The following is a 25,775-nucleotide window of genomic DNA, read 5'->3' on the forward strand; positions in this document are numbered from 1 at the left end:
AAATAAGCTTTACTTAAGATGATTTACTATAATGATGGTAAGAAATAGCCACAAATAGCCGGCCGGAGTGGCCGTGCCGTTCTAGGCGCTACAGTCTGAAGCCGAGCGACCGCTACGGTCGCGGGTTGGAATCCTGCCTCGGGCATGGATGTGTGTGATGTCCTTAGGTTAGTTAGGTTTAATTAGTTCTAAGTTCTAGCCGACTGATGACCTCAGAAGTTAAGTCGCAGAGTGCTCAGAGCCATTTGAACCATTTTTGAACCAGCCCCAAATATACTGTTAATAGAATGAGATTTTCATTCTGCAGCGGAGTGTGCGCTGATATGAAACTTCCTGGCAGATTAAACTGTGTACCCGACCGAGACTCGAACTCGGGACCTTTGCCTTTCGCGGGCAACTGCTCTACCATCTGAGCTACCGAAGCACGACTCACGCCCGGTCGGTAGCTCAGATGGTGGAGCACTTGCCCGCGAAAGGCAAAGGTACCGAGTTCGAGTCTCGGTTGGGCACACAGTTTTAATCTGCCAGGAAGTTTCATACTGTTAATAGTTGTCTAAAATTGACAGAAAATATTCAGAAACAAACTAAGATTCTTCACATTGGCCCTTTTAGAACCAAGAAATAGAAATCTCCTACGTCCCTTTTGTTGCCATCTTGTTACACACATGTACTATGTAAATGTGGGTGCAAATATTGAGAACAGGCTAATATTTTTGTATAATTTATTTTTAAAAAACGCAGCTGTTTATACACAACAGTCATTTTTCTGGAGTGCCAGCTTCAACTAAGCATGTTTATCAGCTGCCGGTCGTTCCATTTCCTGGCATTATCCTGAGGGGTGCGCCCAGAGCTGTTCCTGGCCCCCTTGTCGGCGCCTGCCTCCAACAGTGCAGCTGCTGCATCTGCGTGCCCATTGTACGCTGCCCAGTGCAGCGGAGTCGTCGCATTCGCATCCGTGGCGTTGGGGTCGGCACAGGACGCCACCAGAAAGCGCACGGCAGCCGTGTGTCCAGTCATTGCAGCCAGGAACAGGGGCGTGTTCTGCCAGATGTCCCTCGCCTCCAGGTCAGCCCCTGCGGAAAGCAAAGCCTTCGCCACCTCCACCTGCCCCTGTCGTGCTGCCCAGAACAGGGCGGTCCATTTCCACTGCCCCCTGGCCTCGACGTCTGCCCCTGCAGCCAGCAGACACTTGGCCATCTCCACCTGTCCGTTTCTTGCCACCCAGTGCAGGGCGGTCCAACCGTCGCTGTCCGTCGCCCCCACGTCCGCACCTGCAGCCAGCACGGCTCGCATTTCTGACATTCGTGACTGCTGAGCTGCTTCCAGCAGCCTCCTGCCCTTCTCTCTTCCCGAAAGTCTCCTGCACGAAACAAAGACATTCTCACACGTTGCCATACACACATCTGATCACGGAATCACATCTACACTATTGGCCATTAAAAGTGCTACACCACGAAGATGACGTGCTACAGACGCGAAATTTAACCGACAGGAAGAAGCAGCTGTGATATACAAATGATTAGCTTTTCAGAGCATTTACACAAGGTTGGCACCGGTGGCGACACCTACAACGTGAGGGAAGTTTCCAACCGATTTCTCATACACAAACAACACTTGACCACCATTTCCTGGTGACACGTTGTTGTGATGCCTCGTGTAAGGAGGAGAAATGCGTACCATCACGTTTCCGACTTTGATAAAGGTCGGATTGTAGCATATCGCGATTGCGGTTTATCGTATCGCGACATTGCTGCTCGCGTTGGTCCAGATCCAATGTCTGTTAGCAGAATATGGAATCGGTGGGTTCAAGAGGGTAATACGGAATGCCGTGCTGGATCCCAACGGCCTCGTATCACTAGCACTCGAGATGACAGCCATCTTATCCGCATGGCGGTAACGGATCGTGCAGCCACGTCTCGATCCCCGAGTCAACAGATGGGGCCGTTTGCAAGACAATAACCATCTGCACGAACAGTTCGACGACGTTTGCAGCAGCATGGACTATCAGCTAGGAGACCGTGGCTGCGGTTACCCTTGACGCTGCATCACAGACAGGAGCGCCTGCGATGATGTACTCGACGACGAACCTGGGTGCACGATTGGCAAAACGTCCTTTTTTCGGATGAATCCAGGTTCTGTTTACAGCATCATGATGGTCGCATCTGTGTTTGGCGACATCGTGGTGAACGCACATTGGAAGGATGTATTCGTCATCGCCATACTGGCGTATCACCCGGCGTGATGGTATGGGGTGCCACTGGTTACACATCTCGATCACCTCTTGTTGGCATTGACGGCACTTTGAACAGTGGACGTTACATTTCAGATGTGTTACGACCCGTGGCTCTGCCCTTCATTCGATCCCTGCGAAACCCTACATTTCAGCAGGATAATGCACGACCGCATGTTGCAGGTTCTGTACGGGCCTTTCTGGATACAGAAAATGTTCGATTGCTGCCCTGGCCAGCACATTCTTCACATCTCTCACCAATTGAAAACGTCTGGTCAATGTTGGCTGAGCAACTGGCTTGTGACAATATACTAGTCACTAATCTTGATGAACTGTGGTATCGTGCTGAAGCTGCATGGGCAGCTGTAGCTGTACACACCATCCAAGCTCTGTTTGACTCAATGCCCAGGCGTATCAAGGCCGTTATTACGGCAAGAGGTGGTTGTTCTGGGTACTGATTTCTTAGGGTCTATGCACGCAAATTGCGTGAAAATGTAATCACATGTCAGTACTAGTATATTTTTCCGATGAATACCCGTTTATCATCTGCATTTCTTCTTGGTGTAGCAATTTTAATGGCCAGTAGTGTAAAAGCACACATGTGCAAACCGAACTAGGTGTCGCAGAGGTTAGCACGCTTCACTCGCATTTGGGAGGACGGCGGTTCAAACACTGACCCGGCCAATCTGATTTAGGTCTTCCGTGATTTCCCTAAGTAGCTTAAGGCAAATGCACGGACGGTTCCTTCGAAAGGGCATGGCCGACTTCCTTCCCCATCCTTCCCTAATCCGTAGAGATTGATGACCTCGATGTTTAGTCCCCTCCCCCGAATCAACCAATCAACCAACACATCTGCAGTGACAAACGATGAATCTACAATTCTCTCCCTTCAGTGATGCAGAGCACTTGGACTTCCTCTGTACATTAAGGTACAAATGTATCTCGCTCACAAAATCTTCATCCACTCTGCACTGAAAAGTCCTACATTCCATCTAATTCAATTGTCCCACTTTTGTCATGCTGATTGCTGCCACTATGTTCCTTTGCTCTCTGGATGTCACTGTTAAGCAGTCGTTGGCCTCCAGTGAAAGAGCACGCAGCCAATACTGCCTGTAGTAATCCCTTCCGACACTTGGAAATGTGACGAAGCTAATCACATCTCCAGGTTTTTACAAAAACTATTCTGCCGTGGTAGCAAAAATTCAGCTCCTTTATTCGCAAATATCTTGACACACCATCATCAGGGATACAAGATACCATTTAGCCAAAATGATTCACATTTAGCAACAATACTAACTCTCCTCTACTATCCCTCCGCAAACACACATGTTGCCACATGCACACATGCACTTTGCACAGATAAAAGCGTCTGCACAATAATAGGACACACACACAGACAGACTTGCAGCCTTAATTCTTGTGATGGCAATGCCTCTCAAGGTAACAGCAAAACATGTAGGTCATAAGAGTAAATGCACATTCCATGCATTTGTCTAATTTACGATATGAAAATTTGCTCGAAGTGAATCTGAGCTTCCTGAACACCTCGGAGACCTCTCACGCCGCTGTAGATACTAAAAAAAGATGGACGTCATGTCATAAGTATCTGAAGCCCCCTGTACAACGACCGTAACAGCTGAGTGTTGCTTTTCCTCAGATGTAAAATGTAACAAATTCTTTATAAGTGAATGGAGTTAACAGCAAATTTATTTTGTTACTCTGCCGAGTGAAGTGTTCCACATGAGAAACCCACCCTCTGTCAACCAATCAAATGGCCACTTTTTACTGGTATAAAATATAATGCCCAAATGAAAGTGCTGTTGCCGCTGTTTGAAGTGAAAATCGTACACTGCATACACTCAAAATGGATCGTAGTGTTCTCACAGCTGTTCGTTTCTCGATTCTTCATCTTTCCTATTCACTAACGAAGCAATAAATGTAAACTCAGGATGCCTGTACAGTGGCCAACGACGAAAGGTTGCACAGTGCTTTAAAAGGTGGAGACCATGCACTTCAGCCTGCCTCTGATGTGAATTACTGTCGACACTGACCCACAGTCTGACACAGAATACTAGTAATGGTGCCACATAGCTTTAAAACACACAGAGCACTGGCAGAGGTCAAAGCCAGAACGCCGACATTCCTCCAGCCCTGCAAACATTTCCAAAGGAACTTTGCTCGTAATCAGAGAAACACGCGCACTGCAGTATCACATTTATCCGCCGATACCGGGTTAGCGACTTTATTGTACAGCGTGTGGCCCGTGCGGCAATGTAAATAACGGATGTACGAGTACAGGTCGTAGACGCGAGGTTGACGACATATGTCGGTTTGGGACTGGCCCTGGTGGTGCCAAATGGTGAACCGACCGCTCCCGATATAACGGGAAATCCGGGTTTGAGTCCCTGTCCGATGATTCCATTCTACAGCTGATGGTTGTCCATATTCGCCACTGCGAATACATGTAAAGCGTTTCATAAGGACTGTAGTCGCTGTTCCTTTGCATCGTAATCAGAGTAACATGGGCACTGCAGTATCATACACTACTGGCCATTAAAATTGCTACACCAAGAAGAAATGCAGATGATAAACGGGCATTGATTGGACAAATATATTATACTAGAACTGACATGTGATTACATTTTCACGAAGTTTGGGTGCATAGATCCTGAGAAATCGGTACCCAGAACAGCCACCTCTGGCCATAATAACGGCCCTTGACACGCCTGGGCATTGAGTCAAACAGAACTTGGACAGAGAGCTTGGACAGCGTGTACAAGTACATCTGCCCATGCAGCTTCAACACGATACCACAGTTCATCAAGAGTAGTGACTGGCGTATTGTGACGAGCCAGTTGCTCGGCCACCATTGACCAAACGTTTTCGATTGGTGAGAGATGTGGAGTATGTGCTGGCCAGGGCAGCAAGCGAACATTTTCTGTATCGCCCCCCTGAACCCACCGATTCCATATTCTACTAACAGTCATTGGATCTCGACCAAAGCGAGCAGCAATGTCGCGATACGATAAACAGCAATGGCGATAGGCTACAATCCGACCTTTATCAAAGTCGGAAACGTGATGGTACGCATTTCTCCACCTAACACGAGGCATTACAACAACGTGTCACCAAGCAATGGCGGTCAACTGCTGTTTGTGTATGAGAAATCGGATGGAAACTTTCCTGATGTCAGCACGTTGTAGGTATCGCTACCGGCGCCAGCCTTGTGTAAATGCTCTGAAAACCTAATCGTTTGCATATCGCAGCATCTTCTTCCTATCCGTTAAATTTCGCGTCTGTAGCACGTCATCTTCGTGGTGTAGCAATTTTAATGGCCAGTAGTGTATGTACCGTATAAAAATGAAAATTCTTAGATTGAGAGGTTGCTTAGCACTTTCTGTAAAAATTTTCGCAGATACCACGTGGATATCAACTTCTTTAGTAACAATGATTCAGTCCAAAATATTACATTGTAATGACCAGTATGCTTGTACCCTCGTGCGCAGAAAAGAGAGCAACGGTGACCCAGCCGTTACCGTGTTCATTCGTGTCCTTGTTAGCGAGAGTGAAGTTCAAAGCCCCACCGCAAAACACCGATGGACCATGCAAGATGACTTGGGTGTCTACGAAATCCTTGGTAGTAATAGAAATGTTGTCTTTTGCTTTAAAAACTGTAAGAAGCGAACGCCTGTCACCTCTGGTAATGTACGATTTGTTACACTTTTCCACTGTCGATGCGGAGCCGAGAAGCATGCAGGTCAGTCCTGCAGTGCTACGCGAACAGAAATTTCCCGCATTGATTAGAGATGTGATATTCATAGGGCATGTACACTAGTATGTACTGCAGAAATGATTAGCATTTCAGTCGCCTCAGTTCAGCACATGTCCTGCTGCCTGGTAGCCACAGGGTCCGCCATGGGCCCTGATAACTTGTCCCATGCGTGATGGCATCGAGGCATATAAGGCGCGAATGGCGTCCTGTGGTATAGCCATCCACGCTTCATTCACCTGGTTCCAAAGTTCATCTATGGTGGTCGACACTGGGTGATGGCGGTGCGCCCGTCGCTTCACCACATCCCACACGTTTTCGATTGGCGACAAGACTGCTGATCTGGCGGGTCAGAGCAAAAGGCTGACATCCTGCGGCACCAGGAAGGCACACGTTCATGCAGCAAAATGTGGTCGTGCGTTATCTCGATGGAAAATGGTGTCTGGGGCAGTGTGTACAAAGAGTACAGCTACGGGTCGCAGAATGTCATTCACGAAGGTCATATAACGGCTCTTCTCCTTGATGATTTGGCTTGATTTGTACTTGGACTCGGCTAAAGCTCGGCTACAGTCGGTACAGTGTTGAGATCGTTATCAAGTTACGATGACGACGGTACACAAACGAAATGTCGACGTGCGTGAGATATTTACTTCACCAATAATAGTAATTAATCGTTCGTAATCGATGTTTAACTGATTAATGACGAAATATTAATGATAAAACCAATGCAGTCACATCCACAACAAATTCCCTACAAGCTGGTCGCAATTTCAAGTATCTAAGAAATCGTAACTCTGGGCTTGTTATTTGAGTCAAAGATTCTACACAAGTGCCGAGCGCTACAGTCAAATATTATCGCCGCGCGTAATTATTACTCGGGAGTTTCTTGTCAAGAATTTGATAGAATTTTAAATCACAAATGCACGACTTGGCACGAGAGGATGTTTTATTGCACAATATCAGTCACTTCCTAACCGAGCCTTGACAAGAAAACTTTCCCAGGTGTTGGGGGGATTTAAATTATATGCTTCGGACCTATCACTGAAGTTCCATAAACCACTGGCTATTATGAATGAAAATTGTCTATCAGTGTTCGTTGCCTAAATCACTGTCTAAGTAATGTTTAGTTCAATTATCTAGTTAAAAGTTCACTTTATTGTAGTGGATAAAAGTCCTCCGTTCGAATTATAATGCCGTGATATTTGAAGTCAGAAGATCGTATTACTGCGTCATAATAGATCGCAATTATTCAATTTCAAAAACATTCTAAGCGCGCCTACATGTACGAGCATTCAGATGTATGACCTGCTTCGGCTAACTCTCGTAACGTAGTGACAATGCATTGAATTATACTTAGTCATTACTCACGATTCCCAAAGAGCACTCACACGGAGCATTCTTTGGGATCGTTGGTTCTACTTTGCGAATGTTAATTTATGCTAATTTTGCGATTTATTATGATTTTGATTTTAATTTTACTGAAATTTAATCTTTCTTTCGTAGATTGCTAAATTGTCAAGTCTTTGATTCCTGATTTAATTACTTGTTATTGTCCTAATCATAGTGATAAATGGATCTTCGTTCGCTTATTCACTTTTCTGGGAATTTGGGACTTGGGGGGAAATCTTTGGGGTATTGGGAGCTAATTTTTGATTTTTTATTTCTCGTCCGAGGAAGTGGCATTACAGTCACAGTGTGCTGGACACACACAAACTGTGATTTATGGCTGTACCCAACACCACCCCCACACCATAAGGCCTCGAGTCGGCCGTGTATGTCTCGTGCCAATGCAGTCACTGTGATGCCGCTCCCACTCTCTGGAGCGAACCGAAATGCGGCCATTACTTTCAGACAAACAGAAACTAGATTCGTCAGAAAACACTATCGGATGCCATTCTTGTCGCCAGCGACGTCGGTCCATGCATCATTCACGTCTAGAACCTTTCTGCACATTCGTCAAAGACAGGCAGAAAAGTGGACGACGGGCACGTAACTCATGCTGTAATAAACGGTGACGGTCACCTCTGGTAGTGTACGATTTGTTACACTTTTCCACTGTTGATGCGGAGCCGAGAAGGATGCAGGTCTGTCCTGCATTGCCACACGAACAGAAATTTCCAGCATTGATGCATCACGTTCTCTCACGACAACAATGCGCCCTCTTTCGAACTCACTGATTTGACGGTACGGATCGCTCACACGTCTGCGAGGCGTGCTGCACGTCTGATCATGTTACACTGATCCCTTACGTTTATTTTACAGCGACAACGAGAGCGGCAGGCATACTTTACCGGTAGGTGGTGTTGCGACGCGATATCGATGTTGGCCTTGAACCTGCTGGCCGGCATGGTTCAAATGCTAATCGTGTCTGCAGAACATAGTAACGTACATATCCTGTGAATATGAACGTCCTACTTGTAGTCGCTCAAGATGTTCTGTTTTCTCTGAAAGTGAGTGTACATATTCCAGGTGGCTCTGCTATATTTCGTTTAATGTATGTAGGAACACTAATACGAGATGTGTGTATCTTAGGATTTAATCAGAAAAAGTACCAAGAACACGACATAAAAAATTGATGATACTCTGGGAACAATTTTTTTTTTTCATTTATAAAGTATGGCTCACATTTTCCTCTCTATGTTATTGTAGAATATTATACAGTCGTTGCTGTCATTTTAATGCGTTGAAAACTGACGAATAAGTCTTTGGCGATGGAACCAGTGAATGTGCACTGAAATGAAATGATGCCAGTGCAAACGTTGCACCTGCCGCTTAATACGTAGGCTGGAACACACTGCCAACACTGCTGTGGATACACTATGCAATGGAATCTACTATTGTCGCTGATAGCACACGTTGTTGACATACCTACCTTACTTCCGAGTAAATGGACTCGCCCGACCCACGTCACCGGCGTGCGCACGGAGTTGGATCAAGATTGAATGTGCTACAGTTCGTACAGCGCGACAGTGTCATCAAGGTCTTCAAGACGCGTGCGGGGAATCGGCATTGCCGTTCAGAACAGTGGCACGTTGGGTAAAAGCCTTCAACGAAGGTCGGCAAACTGTGGCAGACATGCATCGGACAGATAGTCCTAGCGTCTCAGAAGAAGAAGTGCATGCTGTAGCCGCGTTAGTGAGCAGTGATCGACGCCGTACGATTCGTGAGCTTGCCCATGAAGCCGGATTAGTGCATACGACGGTGCTTCGGGTGCTGAAGGAACGCCTGGGCATGCGAAAAATTGCATCACGATGGGTTCCGCATGAACTGACGGAAATGAAGAAATGGATGCGTTTCGACGCTGCTCAGACGCACTTGGAGCGCTATGAGAGCGAAGGAGAGGCTTTCTTACACCGTATGTTAACACTAGATGAGACATGGGCCACATCGCACGAGCCAAAATTGAAACGCCAATCCAACGAATGGCGTCATTATGGATTGCCGCGAAAGTCGAAAGTGCGTCAGAGCCCCAGTATGGCGAAAGTTATGGTGATTCATGTGTACAACTGTGATGGTGTTATCCTAATGCATTATGTTCGTCCACGGCAGACCGTCAATGCACAGTATTACTGTTCGTTCTTGAAGCATCACATGCGACCAGCTTTGCAAAAGATGCTGCGACGCTTTCTGCGCAACCCACCCATCATTTTGTACGGCAATGCGCGGTGCATACGGCGCAAGCTGTGGCTACTCTGTTCGGTCGATGGGACTGGGAAGTACTGTACCATCCACCATACTCCCCGGACGTAAGTCCTTGTGACTTTGATTTGATTCCGAAGATGAAGGAACCACTTCGTAGCGTTCGCTTCAGAACTGTTCCAGAGATTCGACGGGCTCCATTCGCACCATCAACAGAACAGGCTCTGCTAATGGTATACTACGCCTTCCACATAACTGGGGACAGGTTCTGCACAACGCTGTTGACTAGTTTGATGGACAGTAACAAGTGCAAACATATAACTCTTTTGTATCAGTTGTGAATAATGAGTTGCCACTGTGTAAGTTCCAACCCTCGTATGATAGATATTTTTTTTTTTCTTTATTGAATCTCGATTCCCCCCGAAGGGGGCGGGCAGGCAGCAGCTTAGTATGCCGCTCTTCAGCCGACAGACTTTGTTTTAAAACAGTAGAAGATAATATATAATAGAAAACAGGCGACAAAATCGGAGACAAAGGGTAACATGGCGAAAAACAAAATCGTGGAACTTAAAACAGAGAACAAAGGGATGATGATGCTAATAAAATACATATGAAGCAGACAGGTAAAATAATAGACAGACAATTAAAAAACACGGCGACTGTCTGGTTTCTGTTCGCAAAAGACATAAAATTCACACCCAGCGACAGCATGGTTTCTGTTCGCAACATGGGAAAAGACGAAACAACACTGAACAATCACTGGAACACTGCACTGAAATGTGACACACCACAGTTGAGAGCAGGTGGGGGAAAACTGGTCAGATGATGAGAAAATAAAAAAGGGGGGTAGGTGAGGGAAAGCAAAGGGGGGAGGAGGGAAAGGAGCCAATGGAGGATGAGGACCCATAAGAGGGGTGGGGGTGCTGGGCAGACACAACAGGGAATAGGGAAGGCAGAGGACGGGAATACAACAGGACTCTGGAGGGAGAAGGGAGTTAGGGAAAAGTTTTTTTTTTTTTTTTTAGGTCATCAGTCTACTGACTGGTTTGATGCGGCCCGCCACGGATTCCTTTCCCGTGCCAACCTCTTCATCTCAGAGTAGCACTTGCAACCTACGTCCTCAATTATTTGCTTGACATATTCCAAACTCTGTCTTCCTCTACAGTTTTGCCCTCTACAGCTCCCTCTAGTACCATGGAAGTCATTCCCTCCTGTCTTTGCAGATGTCCTATCATCCTGTTCCTTCTCCTTATCAGTGTTTTCCACATATTCCTTTCCTCTCCGATTCTGCGTAGAACCTCCTCATTCCCTACCTTATCAGTCCACCTAATTTTCAACATTCGTCTATAGCACCACATCTCAAATGCTTCGATTCTCTTCTGTTCCGGTTTTCCCACAGTCCATGTTTCACTACCATACAATGCTGTACTCCAGACGTACATCCTCAGAAATTTCTTCCTCAAATTAAGGCCGGTATTTGATATTAGTAGACTTCTCTTGGCCAGAAATGCCTTTTTTGCCATAGCGAGTCTGCTATTCATGTCCTCCTTGCTCCGTCCATCATTGGTTATTTTACTGCCCAGGTAGCAGAATTCCTCAACTTCATTGACTTCGTGACTATCAATCCTGATGTTAAGTTTCTCGCTGTTCTCATTTCTACTACTTCTCATTACCTTCGTCTTTCTACGGTTTACTCTCAAACCATACTGTGTACTCATTAGACTGTTCATTCCGTTCAGCAAATCATTTAATTCTTCTTCACTTTCACTCAGGATAGCAATGTCATCAGCGAATCGTATCATTGATATCCTTTCACCTTGTATTTTAATTCCACTCCTGAACCTTTCTTTTATTTCCATCATCGCTTCCTCGATGTACAGATTGAAGAGTAGGGGCGAAAGGCTACAGCCTTGTCTTACACCCTTCTTAATTCGAGCACTTCGTTCTTGATCGTCCACTCTTATTATTCCCTTTTGGTTGTTGTACATATGGTATATGACCCGTCTCTCCCTATAGCTTACCCCAACTTTTTTCAGAATATCGAACAGCTTGCACCATTTTATAGTGTCGAACGCTTTTTCCAGGTCGACAAATCCTATGAAAGTGTATTGATTTTTCTTTAGCCTTGCTTCCATTATTAGCCGTAACGTCAGAATTGCCTCTCTCGTCCCTTTACTTTTCCTAAAGCCCAACTAATCGTCACCTAGCGCATTCTCAATTTTCTTTTCCATTCTTCTGTATATTATTCTTATAAGCAGCTTCGATGCATGAGCTGTTAAGCTGATTGTGCGATAATTCTCGCACTTGTCAGCTCTTGCCGTCTTCGGAATTGTGTGGATGATGTTTTTCCGAAAGTCAGATGGTATATCGCCAGACTCATATATTCTACACACCAACGTGAATAGTCGTTTTGTTGCCACTTCCCCCAATGATTTTAGAAATTCAGATGGAACGTTATTTGTCCCTTCTGCCTTATTTGACCGTAAGTCCTCCAAAGCTCTTTTAAATTCCGATTCTAGTACTGGATCCCCTATCTTTTCTAAATCGACTCCTGTTTCTTTTTCTATCACATCAGACAAATCTTCACCCTCATAGAGGCTTTCGATGTATTCTTTCTGTGGTGTCATTGCCAGACACCACACTCGCTAGGTGGTAGCTTTAAATCGGCCGCGGTACATTAGTACATGTAGGACACGCGCGACGCCACTGTCAGTGATAGCAGACCGAGCGCCACCACACGGCAGGTCTCGAGAGACGGACTAGCACTCGCCCCAGTTGTACGGACGACTTAGCTAGCGATGCACACTGACGAAGCCTCGCTTATTTGCAGAGCAGATAGTTAGAATAGCCTTCAGCTAAGTCCATGGCTACGACCTAGCAAGGCGCCATTAGCATTACATTGCATGAATCTACAGAGTCTCACTTGTATCGTCAAGAGCGATGTACAGCAATGATGGATTAAAGTTAAGTATTCCAGAAGCTACGTACTTTTCTTTATAGCAATCATCACGTATCCTGTTTCAGACCTCTCTAGCCTGCGTGAGTTTAAGCGCGTGCTTTTTGGTTACCCGTCACTGTGGACTGGATGTCTTGTCAGTCCACGACACTTTCCACCTATCTGCTCTCTCCTCTGCATTGAACAGTGGAATTCCCGTTGCACTCTTAATGTTACCACCGTTGCTTTTAATGTCACCAAAGGTTGTTTTGACTTTCCTGTATGCTGAGTCTGTCCTTCCGACAATCATATCTTTTTCGATGTCTTCACATTTTTCCTGCAGCCATTTCGTCTTAGCTTCCCTGCACTTCCTATTTATTTCATTCCTCAGCGACCTGTATTTCTGTATTCCTGATTTTCCCGGAACATGTTTGTACTTCCTCCTTTCATCAGTCAACTGAAGTATTTCTTCTGTTACCCATGGTTTCTTCGCAGCTACCTTCTTTGTACCTATGTTTTCCTTCCCAACTTCTGTGATGGCCCTTTTTAGAGATGTCCATTCCTCTTCAACTGTACTGCCTACTGCACTATTCCATATTGCTGTATCTATAGCGTTAGAGAACTTCAAACGTATCTCGTCATTTCTTAGTACTTCCGTATCCCATGACTATTACATTTTCGTCCCCCTTTACATACTGCATTACCCTTTCAATATCCTTATACACTTTCTCTATCTGTTCATCTTCAGCTTGCGACGTCGGCATGTATACCTGAACTATCGTTGTCGGTGGTGGTCTGCTGGGAGAAGTTAGGTGGGAAGAAAACACAGGATGGATGGGGGGAAGAGGGGGGGTGAGGATCAGAGTTGATAGGAGGGATAAATGGAGGGAGAGGGCATCATCCGGGAGGGGGAGTTGATGGAAGCCACCTTGGGAAAGGAGATGAAGGGTGTAGAGATGGAGGGTAGGGGGGACACAACAGTGAAGGCGTGGCACGGGGTGGGGACGGGAGAGGAGAGGAGCAACCAGGGGGTGAGGGGGATCAAGGTGGCGGGAGGTATAGAGTATGCGGATATGTTCGAGGAATAGGAGCAGATGGGGTAAAGGAATGAGGTCATAGAGGATCCGCATGGGGGACAGGAGGCATATACGGAAGGCAAGGCGGAGTGCATGACGCTCAAGGATCTGGAGGGACGTATAGAATTTGGGGGGGGGGGGGGGTATGATAGATCTGAGATGATGGTTTTAAATTTGTGTCAGAAGAGGACTACAATCGAAATTTTTTGTTAGCGTGAGCTGTTATCGAAACCGTTTATTTGATCTCCAGCTTTGAGAAACAGTTGAAAGGTGTTCTTTATCCCTGACGTGTAAGTGTCTTTAACCTCAATATCCCTTAAAATAATGACAGTGTCGGAATGATCGGTTGAATTCAGTTGCAGCACTTTCCCCTTCATCCAGCTCCATACGTCGTCCTCTGTAGTGCACGGCATTACAAGCACTGCAGAGGCACACTCTTTGTCGGCCCTGGAGCGGGCGCGCCGTTACCCGTATGACTGACGGGCGAGCGACGAACTTTGTACTCAAGAGTAGCGGTCTCTATGTTCCCGAAGTAACCCTGTATGAGCTCAATAACAGTACACTTTTCGTTTAATTATACAACGGAAAATGTAAAACATTCTCGGTATTCTTGCCGCGTCAGTTCTGGATAAAATCTCGAGCTTTCGACGATTACCTCCATCGTCATCGTCGGGGGGCGACTGTCTTCGCCGCTGCTGTGGTAGCCTCTTTATAGCCCGTGGACGGCTTCTGATTAGTCGGCGATTACGTACTGCTGTCGCAGACGCTGTGTGGGCCGGTGGCGCCACCGCTTCCTTTGGAACGAAAATCGTGGAAGGAACGTCTCTGATGCTTCTCCGCATCAAGCGCTCGTTTCCATGCACAGCTCAGATGGTATCCGCTGACGAGGTTAAAGTTATTTTGGCTCATTCTTATTTCTACAGCCTCCTTAATAACAGAATCCCAGTACAATGGAGGTATGGGACAGAATTTTTGTTTCATCGAACAAAATTTTATGTTTGTTCGTGAGGCTGTGCTCTGCAATTGCTGATTTCTCCAGTTCTCTATTTTTAATATGGCGTTGGTGTTCTGCACAGCGGTCAGAAACGATACGAATCGTCTGACCTATATAACTAATTCCACACTCACAGGGTATATTATAAACTCCAGGGACCCTGAGGCCGATATTGTCCGTAACAGGGCCCATCATCTTAATTTTCTTAGAAGGACGAAAAATAGGTCTTGTATCTCGTCTACGCAGGAGTCTTCTTATTTTGTTGGAAATCGCGCCACAAAAAGGAAGAACCGCAATCGGTGTTTCATCCTTTGAGCGTGCAGCATTTTCACGTTTCCCTTTTTTGGAGAACGCTGCCTTTATATCGCGTGTACCATAGCCATTCTTTCGGAACACGTACTTCAAATGGTTAATCTCGGACCTTAAGTGGTCCTCGTCAGAAACAGTTTTTGCTCTATATACCAACGTGTTCAAAACGGCTCTCTTCTGAGCTGGATGATGGAAACTCTGTGCATTCAGGTATAAACCGGTATGCGTCGGCTTACGGTACAGAGAGTGGCCAAGACGCCCGTCCGCCTGTCGTTGTACTAAAACTTCTAAGAAAGGCAGTCCCCTTCCTTCTCCATCTCGACAGTGAACTGGATGTTCGAATGTATCCTGTTCGTGTGTTCCATGAATCGTTCGAGAGCTCTGCGCCGTGTGGCCAGATCATAAATGTGTCGTCAACGTAACGATAAAATAAGGATGGACGGAGGGAGCCGAATTTAATGCACGTTCTTCAAAATTCTCCATAAAAATGTTAGCCAGTGATGGAGACAACAGAGAGGCCATCGCCATACCGTCCGTCAATTCATAAAATTTGTTACCATACAAGAAGTAGGTGGCCGTCATCACGTGCCGGAACAACTTTATAGTTACAGGAGATTTTAGTCAGCCTGGATGTGGTAGCGCTGTTCACAAAAGTTCCTGTGGAGGACACTTTGAAAATGCTGGCGGATCTTTTTCCTCCTGATGAAACAAAAATTCTGTCCCATACCTCCACGTACTGTGATACTGTTATAAAGGAGGCTGTTGAAATAAGAATGAGCCAAAATAACATTAACCGCGATAGAGGATACCATCTGAGCTGTGCATGGAAACGAGCGCTTGATGCAGAGAAGCAGCAGAGACGTTCCTTCCAAGGTTTACGTTCCAACGGAAGCGGTGGCGCCACCGGCGCACACTGTGACATCGTCTGCGACAGCAGTACGTAATCGCCGACCAATCAGAAGCCGACCAATCAGAAGCCGTCCACGACCTATAAATAAGGCTACCATAGCAGCAGTGCATGTTTTTTGCATCTCCATTTTTTGCCCGCCGTTTTTTGTATTGTCTGTATCACCTCTCTGTCATGTTCTTGTTCCACTTAAGGCTGAAGAGCAGCGTAATATGCTGCTGACAGCCCGCCTGTATAGGTGATTAAAATTACAGTTAAGGAAAAAAAAAAAAACAGCAGTGAAGACAGTCAGTTCCTGACGATGACGCTGGAGGTAATCGTCGAGAGCTCGATATTTTATCCAGAACTGACGCGGCAAAAATACCGAGAATGTTTTATACGTAAGTGCCGCCGCGAAAAACTTCGTTCCCATTGTTGTTGTTGTCGTTGTCTTCAGTCCTGAGATTGGTTTGATGCAGCTCTCCAAGCTACTCTATTCTGTGCAAGCTTCTTCCAGTAGTTACTGCAACCTATATGCCTTTGAATCTGCTTAGTGTATTCATCTCTTGGTCTCCCTCTACGATTTTTACCCTCCACGTTGCCATCAAATGCTAAATTTTTGATCCCTTGATGTCTCAGAACGTGCCCTACCAATCGGTCCCTTCTTCTTGTCAAGTTGTGCCACAAACTCCTCTTCTCCCCAATTCTATTCAATACCTCCTCATTACTTATGTGATCTACCCATCTAATATTCAGCATTCTTCTGTAGCACCACATTTCGAAAGCTTCTATTCTCTTCATGTGCAAACTATTTATCGTCCATGTTTCACTTCCATACATGGCTACAGTCCATACAAATACTTTCAGAAACGACTTCCTGACACTTAAATCTATACTCGATGTTAACAAATTTCTCTTCTTCAGAAACGCTTTCCTTGCCATTGCCAGTTTACATTTTATATTTTCTCTACTTCGACCATCATCAGTTATTTTGCTCCCCAAATAGCAAAACTCCTTTACTACTATAAGCGTCTCATTTCTTAATCTAATTCCCTCAGCATCACCCGAGTTAACTCGACTACATTCCATTATCCTCGTTTTGCTTTTGTTGATGTTCATCTTATATCCTCGTTTCAAGACTCTGCCCATTCCGTTCAACTGCTCTTCCAAGTCCTTTGCTGTCTCTGACAGAATTACGATGTCATCGGCGAACCTCAAAGTTTTTTTTTTTTTTTCTTCCCCATGGATTTTAATACCTACTCCTAATTTTTCTTTTGTTTCCTTTACTGATTGCTCAATATACAGATATCGTTCCCATATACAACGGTAAATTAAACTTACGTTACGTGAGCTGAATCGCTGTTTAATTCAACAATAAAAAATGAACTTACATTATGTCACTGTGTTGTCGCGGTCAATCTTCCCCAACTCTTTTCTTCAGCAGACAGTGCACAACGCCACTCTGTCATTGCAAAACAAAACCACATAGGGTCTCTATATTGATGCAGTATGAGTAGTCACATTTTCTTTTGATTACACAGTTACCACTAATTTTCTTGCGCATTTTCGAGAGCTCCTTGACGCTTCCCACACGTATGCATTGTTTTCACGTTCCTTTTGGAAACAAAGCTGCGGCATGAGTGCCACCTGATGGTGATGGAGGTGTTTTCCGCTCGTCCGTGTGACACACTCCGCCTTCTTTTCTCGGTGGCACTCTCCTCAATTCTTTCAACCCACGGTTCTTTCTATTTCTCGAGGAAAATTGGTGCGTCAAAAAATGGTTCAAATGGCTCTGGGCACTATGGGTCTTAACATCTGTGGTCATCAGTCCCCTAGAACTACTTAAACCTAACTAACCTAAGGACATCACACACATCCATGCCTGAGGCAGGATTCGAACCTGAGACCGTAGCGGTCACGCGGTTCCAGACAAAAGCGCCTAGAACCGCACGGCCACACCGGCCGGCCATTGGTGCGTGAGTACGAAGTGAAAGAATCTTAGCTCTTTGCACTAGCTGAAGGTTTATAATGGAAAATCCTTCTCTTCTTTCTTGGATTTACCTCTTTCGCATGAAAAATTATTTGATTATTGATTCCTGCTATATCCATTAGAGCTGTAACAATGTAATTGAAAGCTATCCCTGGTTAACCTGTAGCTTCGTCAAAAGTTTCAGAATCTTGCAAAGCTAAAAACAATAAAACTGCCTTTTTTTTCGGTAATCGGAAACTGATATTATATCATTCCGGAAAAACAGACGGGAATGGAAATCCCTAGATTTCTTAGGCAAAAATTGTTGTGGCATCTTACGCTCATTTTTTGTCAGTGTACCGATACATGTTAGCCGCTTTTTCAACAAGGAGATGGCTAAAGGGGCAGCTGATGTACCAGTTTACCATCGTATGGTTTCTGAAGCCCCCAGAGTGAGTAATAAGCCTGCCTACATCAGAGGCAGAAATGGAAGCATCTTTTGGCCATGTAGGTCGTTTCCCACAAGAGACTTCAGTATCACTTGTGAGGAATGCTTCAGCATCTGCTGTAACAAAAACTGAGCCGTGGTAAAATTTGCTGTTTTGAAGAGCGCGCCGCAACATGTAATGTGAAGCAGTCGCCCTCCGTTTCTGGCGGTGGCGGCGCTGTGGCAGTCGCAGCTTTGGTGTCTCCCTCTGGTGAGAAAGGGGAAAGGTTGCCTATTCACGTGCATTTAAGAGGCGCTATGAGCTCGGCAGTGTCCATCTTGACCGGTTCACCGCTTGGTGCAACCAGTGGTTGCTCAAGGTCAATCCTTCCAAAACCCAGGCGATCATTGTAGGCAAAACCACCCCTTCCATCCGCCTCCTTGATTTCTATCTCACCGTCTATGGCCGTCCCATCGCCCTCACTCCCACCCTTAAGTACCTTGGCGTCACCCTCGACCGTCGCCTCTCCTGGACTCCCCATCTCCAGACAATCGAAGCCAAGGCACGTTCCTGCCTCTGTCTCCTCAAGCTCCTTTCCGGCCGCACGTGGGGTCTGGACCCCTCCACCATCCTCCACACCTATAAATCCCTCATCCGCCCTATCCTTTGTTATGCCCATCCAGCATGGATCTCCGCTCCCCCTACCTTTTATAAATCCCTCCAAATCCTGGAACGCCATGCTCTCTGCCTCGCCTATCGCATCCGTCTCCCCTCCCCACACGGATCCTGTATGATCTCATCCCCTTCCCCCACCTCCTCCTTTTCCTTGAAAGGATACGGATCCTGTACACCTCCCGTAAACTTGATCCTCCTCACCCACTCGTCTCCCCGATCCTCTCCCACCCTCGCCCGCTGCCGCGCCTGTATTCCCACGTCCCACCCGGTCTCCATCTCTCCACCCTCCTTACCCTCTCCCAAGGTGGCTTCCTCCAGCTCCCTCTCCCTGATGATGCGCTCCTCCCCTCTATCTACCCCTCCTACCAACTTTGATCCTCCCGCCCTCCTCCTGTACTTACTCCTCTGGGCACCCTCCCTCCCTTCTCTCCCTTTTCCCTCCCTCCTCCTTTTCTCCCCCCTCGTCCCCCGGGCCTCCCCTCCCCTGACCCTCTCCTCCTGTCCCCGGCTCCTAAGCCATGGCATCCTCTTTTCCTCCCCTCTCCCCCTCCTCACCCCTGTTCCCCTCTTGGCAGGTCCCCGGACTCGCACACGCTCAGTGGACATTCGCGCGCCGGAGATCACCGCCATCAGTGTATCGTGTGTGCCGTCATGTTTAGTGTTCAGTTTCGCCGTCACGCTCCATTGTTCACCAGTGCTATCGTCTTCTTCAGTGTTTGTGCGTCGGGTCTACAGTTCGTAGTGTGGGTTGTCATCAAGTGTGAACGGCTTCTTGTGCTTTTATGTTCTTGTGTCTCCTGTTTTTTCCCGCCGTTTTTCTAAGTGATGTTTTTTCTTTGTTTATCTCCTTGTACTCTCTTCGGCGTATTGTGCTGCTGCCAGCCTACCTGATTGTTCAGGTGTCAAAATAACAATAAAGTAAAAAAAAACTCGGCAGTGTGTCAGTCTCGGTGAGTCTGGTCAGTTGGTCAGCCGGGTCAGTGTGGGGCAGTCAGTATCTGCCTGTCGTCCGTAGTGCTAGTATCTGTTAGGCCGCCAGTCTGCTCGAGTTTGTTCAGGCAATGGGCATTGGCGTTTGGATCGATCGGTTGGTCGGTCGCGCACTGAGGCACAAGATGACTTGTCCGTCTTGAGCGTCGTCGCATGTGAGGTCGCCACGTCAGTCCGGTGGACCGCGCCGTATAGCGAGGGATAGTGGCTTCGCGGCCGACACGAGAGCAACAGGAGTCAACCCACGACATCGGACTGGCTGGGGCGAGCTGCGACGCCGTGAGACGGGAGATCGACGCGCCTTCCTGCGTCCGTTGAAGCGGCTGGCAGCGGACGGTTCGGGAGAGCGTTTTGGTCAGTCTCTCGTTCTCAGCTTGTTCGTCTGTCTCTCGTCCGAATTTGTTAGGCAGTTAGTGTCTGTCTGTCTGTCGGTCGGTCTGCCGTTCGTTAATAGCTGCCTCTCTCATGACTGGCTGTTAACGATTTTATAGAATTAAGGTGTAAAGGCCGAGTTCCTGAAATATGATTTTATCTTGCCTATCATCTTGCGTGGCGGCATATGTATAATGTAGAGCATGTTATACATTTTATGTAATTCTGAATTTCATGGCTTTTATTTAAATAGACATTTTTATATAGTTGCCACCCTTCCACCGTCAGAGTAATTTTAAAAACAAATTGCACTTGCAATGGCAAATAATTTATTTGTACCATTTCCATCCCTCTTACGGGGTGCATAGTTAATGTGTTTATGTGAGTTGTTAAAATTTTTAGTTTAATGTAATCTGGTGTGTCGCAGATTTGCATCAGTGTAGTCTTTCAGAGGTTGTTGTGAGCGGTCGTGACTACGGCCGTGTTGAAAGGGAGCGGTAAGATTCTCAGCCCGAAGGCTCATACTGTCAATATTACACTTTCTGCCTCTTAATAAAATGGTAACTTGATATTTCGAGGGTCCTTTTCTGCTTATAAATTTTAAATCTGTTTTTGAAAAGGCTTTTATGAATAAAATTCCCATTTGTTAAAGGTAATTTCATTTTCATCAGTTACTACTTCCACTCTCACCTAGTGTGATTAAATGTGTTAATGTTCTTGATGAATCGCTAGTAAATAAAGTAAATTCTTTAAGAAAAGATTTTGAAAGTAAATTCACGGTTCAGAAACCTGTACCCCGTTCCACACTAGATTGTCCGGGATGTTGTTGTTGTTGTGGTCTTCAGTCCTGAAACTGGTTTGATGCAGGTCTCCATGCTACTCTAGCCTGTGCAAGCTTCTTCATCTCCCAGTACCTACTGCAGCCTACACCCTTCTGGATCTGCTTAGTGTATTCATCTCTTGGCCTCCCTCTACGATTTTTACCCTCCACGCTGCTCTCCAGTACTAAATTAGTGATCCCTTGATGCCTCAGAACATGTCCTACCAACCGATCCCTTCTTCTAGTCAAGTTGTGCCACAAACTCCTCTTCTCCCCAATTCTATTCACTACCTCCTCATTAGTTATGTGATCTACCCATCTAATCTTCAGCATTCTTCTGTAGCAAACCATTTCGAAAGCTTCTATTCTCTTCTTGTCTAAACTATTTATCGTCCACGTTTCACTTCCATACATGGCCACACTCCATACAAATACTTTCAGAAACGACTTCCTGACACTTAAATCAATACTCGACGTTAACACATTTATCTTCTTCAGAAACGCTTTCCTTGCCATTGCCAGTCTACATTTTATATCCTCTCTACTTCGACCATCATCAGTTATTTTGCTCCCCAAATAGCAAAACCCCTTTACTACTTTAAGTGTCTCATTTCCTAATCTTATTCCCTCAGCATCACCCGACTTAATTCGACTACATTCCATTATCCTCTTTGCTTTTTTTGATGTTCATCTTATATCCTCCTTTCAAAACACTGTCCATTCCATCCCACTGCTCTTCCAAGTCCTTTGCTGTCTCTGACAGAATTGCAATGTCATCGGCGAACCTCAAAGTTTTTATTTCTTCTCCATGGATTTTAATTCCTATTAAGAAGTTTTCTTTTGTTTGCTTTACTACTTGCACAATATACAGATTGAGTAGCATCGGGGAGAGGCCACAACCCTGTCTCACTCCCTTCCCAACCACTGCTTCCCTTTCATGTCCATCGACTCTTATAACTGCCATCTGGTTTCTGCACAAATTGTAAATAGCCTTTCGCTCCCTGTATTTTACTCCTGCCACCTTCAGAATTTGAAAGAGAGTTTTCCAGTCTACATTGTCAAAAGCTTTCTCTATGTCTACAAATGCTAGAAACGCGGGTTTGCCTTTCTTAACCTTTCTTCTAAGATAAGTCGTAGGGTAGTTTTTCCATTGTCTGTAAAGAATTCGCGTTAGCACTTTGCAGCTGTGAGTTATTAAACTGATAGTTCGGTAATTTTCACATGTGTCAACACCTGCTTTCTTTGGGATTCGAATTATTACATTCTTCTTGAAGTCTGAGGGAATTTCGCGTGTCTCATACATCTTGCTCACCAGATGGTAGAGTTTTGTCAGGACTGGCTCTCCTAAGGCTGTCAGTAGTTCTAATGGAATGTTGTCTACTCCCGGGGCCTTGTTTCGACTTAGGTCTTTCAGTGCTCTGTCAAACTCTTCACGCAGTATCATATCTCCCATTTCATCTTCATCTACATCGTCTTCCATTTCCATAATATTGTCCTCAGGAACATCGACCCTGTATAGACCCTCTATATACTCCTTCCATCTTTCTGCTTTCCGTTCTTTGCTTAGAAGTGGGTTTCCATCTGAGCTCTTGATATTCATGCAAGTGGTTCTCTTTTCTCCGAAGGTCTCTTTAATTTTCCTGTAGGCAGTATCTATGTTACCGCTCGTGAGAAGCATCTACATCCTTACATTTGTCCTCTAGTCATGCCTGCTTAGCCATTTTGCACTTCCTGTCGATCTCATTTTTGAGACGTTTGTATTCCTTTTTGCCTGCTTCATTTACTGCATTTTTGTATTTTCTCCTTTCATCAATTAAATTCAGTATCTCTTCTGTTACCGAAGGATTTCTACTAGCCCTCGTCTGTTTACCTACTTGATCCTCTGCTGCCTTCACTATTTCATTCCTCAAAGCTACCCATTCTTCTTCTACTGTATTTCTTTCCCCTATTGCTGTCCGGGATATGCTGAACAAAAGAACGATGACCCCTGAAACCTCGCTTATTTAGGTATATTAGCCGTGACTTCTCGCGATGCTCTCGGCAGGATAGTTACGTGCTTTGCGGGGTCCTGGTTGGCTAGCGCCCTCTATGTAGGACGGCCACGTCCCACGAAGTGAAGAGACTCGGTTGGCGGCAGTGACAGAGGGCAGACAAGGCACGGAGCACCGCGAGTAGTCAGTCGGCTCTCGGTGTACTGCGAGGACGCACGGGGCTGACATTCCGGCGGCCAGTGGAACTGGAGTGCGGAAGCAGTCACCCGTCAACAAAGTCACGAGTCGTGCCCATATGGAATCCTGAGGAGAGCGCGGGAGCTTACCCTGGCGTGCATGTTTACGGTGAGCACCTGGACTAGCTCTAAGTGGTGAGTCATTTTATGGTGGAACATTTGGATGTCATTGCTCCGTGTAGCCATTCTGATTTTCGCTAGTCATTCATTAAACCACAAAGTCGTATTTTCGTTACTGAAATACTGTAAGTTTGTCAGTTACTCTTCTTTCTTGTCTTGCGCTCTTGTTGTCAAAACAAGTAGAGTTTAAAAGGAACAGAAATCTTCTGTAGCACAACACAGCTCTCGTAATCTCCATACCTGTGCCATCTGCTGTCCACAGTTCTATGCCATCAGTGTAGTTTTCTTTCATAGACCTGAAGAGATACAGCTCTCGCAGCAATGTTATTATTTCGCATCTTGTAGTTCCTTTAGCATCTGTTCCACTCGAATATCGTACACTTTCTTTCTGAAACTGAAAATACACTGATGACCCAAAACAAGTTATTTTTCCGTCTTTGGACCGAAGTACTACACTGATTCTGCGTATCAGGGATCCGCCAGTTTGTTCGTAGGTTTTTGGACGTATGTGGCATTAGCTGTCTGCGCGCAGGTCATGAAATTCGCATAGATAACCAGCCGCTGATTTTCGTACGCGGTGATGTCGCCTGATACGATCCAGATTGTTTCCGTGGCATTTACATCAGGCGAATTTGCCCACCGAGGCATCAACGTGGCTTCACTATACTGCTCCTCAAACCACTGCAGCGCTATTCTGGCTCCGAGACACTGAAAGATACCATCGCCGTCGCGGGAGACAGCAAGCACGAAGGAATGCAGGTGGTTCCCAGCTGTCGGCGCACCTTCGATTACTACCACAGGTCCCATGCAAGTTCAGGAGAACGTCTCCCGTAGCATAATACTGCTCCCAACAGCCTGCGCCCGTAGCGCGCTGCACATTTCGAGCCGCCGTTCACTTCGAAGACGGCGTTAATGGAGACGACCAGGGACCTCGTGTAGGAAAACTGTGATTCACCCGAAGAGCCGACTCGTTGCGATTGATCGACGGTCGAATTCCTAAGATTCTGTACCCACTGCTATCGTAATTGTCGATGTAGCTGGGTCAAAATTTGAACACGTAGGGGTGGTCTCCTGCAGAGCTCCATGTCCAACAATGTACGATGAAGGGTGTGCTCCGAAGCACTTGAGCATACACCTGCATTGTGCTCTTTCGGCACACATGCACCAGATCGCTAACTACGTTACTTTACAGAGCAGACAAGCCTCCGAACCCCACGTTCTGGGGACGGTCGTGGACATCCAACCATTTAGCGCCTAGTGGTACTTTAACCATCCATCTACCTCTTCCCGTAGATGCTCACAATAGTAGAATGTGAACATTCGACCAGCTTCACTGTTTCCGAGATACTCGTTCACAGGCTCTGTGTAATAATACACTACTCGCCATTAAAATATATTATACTAGAACTGACAAGTGATTACATTTTCACGCAATTTGGGTGCATAGATCCTGAGAAATCAGTACCCAGAACAACCACCTCTAGCCGTAATAACGGCCTTGATACGCCTGGGCATTGAGTCAAACAGAGCTTGGATGGCGTGTACAGCTGCCCATGCAGCTTCAACCCGATACCACAGAAGTGACTGGCGTATTGTGACAAGCCATTTGCTCGGCCACCATTGCCCAGACGTTTTCAATTGGTGAGACATCTGGAGAATATGCTGGCCAGGGCAACAGTCGAACATTTTATATATCCAGAAAGGCCCGTACAGGACCTACAACATGCGGTCGTGCATTATCCTGCTGAAATGTAGGGTTTCGCAGGGATCAAATGAGGGTCGTAACACATAAGAAATGTAACGTCCACTGTTCAAAGCGCCGTCAATACGAACAAGAGGCGATCGAGACGTGTAACCAATGGCACCCCATAAAATCACGCCGGATGATACGCCAGTATGGCGACGACGAATACACGCTTCCAATGTGCTTTCACCACAATGTCGCCAAACACGGATGCGACCATAATGATGCTGTAAACAGATCCTGGATTCATCCGAAAAAATGACGTTTTGCCATTCGTGCAGCCAGATTCCTCGTTGAGTACACGATCGCAGGCGCTCCTGTCTTTGATGCAGCGTCAAGGGTAACCGCAGCCATGGTCTCCGAGCTGATAATGCTGCTGCAAACGTCGTCGAACTATTCGTGCAGTTGGTTGTTGTCTTGCAAACGTCCCCATCTGTTGACTCAGGGATCGAGACGTGGCTGCACGATCCGTTACAGCCATGCGGATAAGACGCCTGTCATTTCGACTGCTAGTGATACGAGGCCGTTGGTATCGAGCACGGCGTTCCGTATTACCCTCCTGAACCTACCGATTTCATATTCTGCTAACAGT

The 25,775-nt window shown here is 46.2% G+C and overlaps 1 protein-coding gene across 1 annotated transcript in view; it reads right to left on the reverse strand.

The window, feature by feature from the left end:
* Positions 1-707: 707 nt before the first annotated feature.
* LOC124551165 (poly [ADP-ribose] polymerase tankyrase-1-like) overlaps positions 708-25,775 on the reverse strand; it is a 91,541-nt gene continuing 66,473 nt past the window's right edge. The window contains exon 7 of the mRNA XM_047126143.1: positions 708-1,360. Within this exon, the coding sequence (XP_046982099.1) occupies positions 781-1,360 (580 nt within the window). The 3' untranslated portion in view covers positions 708-780. The remainder of the gene's footprint in view (positions 1,361-25,775) is intronic.

This window comes from Schistocerca americana, chromosome 9 (assembly GCF_021461395.2).
Source record: "Schistocerca americana isolate TAMUIC-IGC-003095 chromosome 9, iqSchAmer2.1, whole genome shotgun sequence".
In the NCBI taxonomy this organism is placed as follows: Eukaryota; Metazoa; Arthropoda; class Insecta; order Orthoptera; family Acrididae; genus Schistocerca; species Schistocerca americana.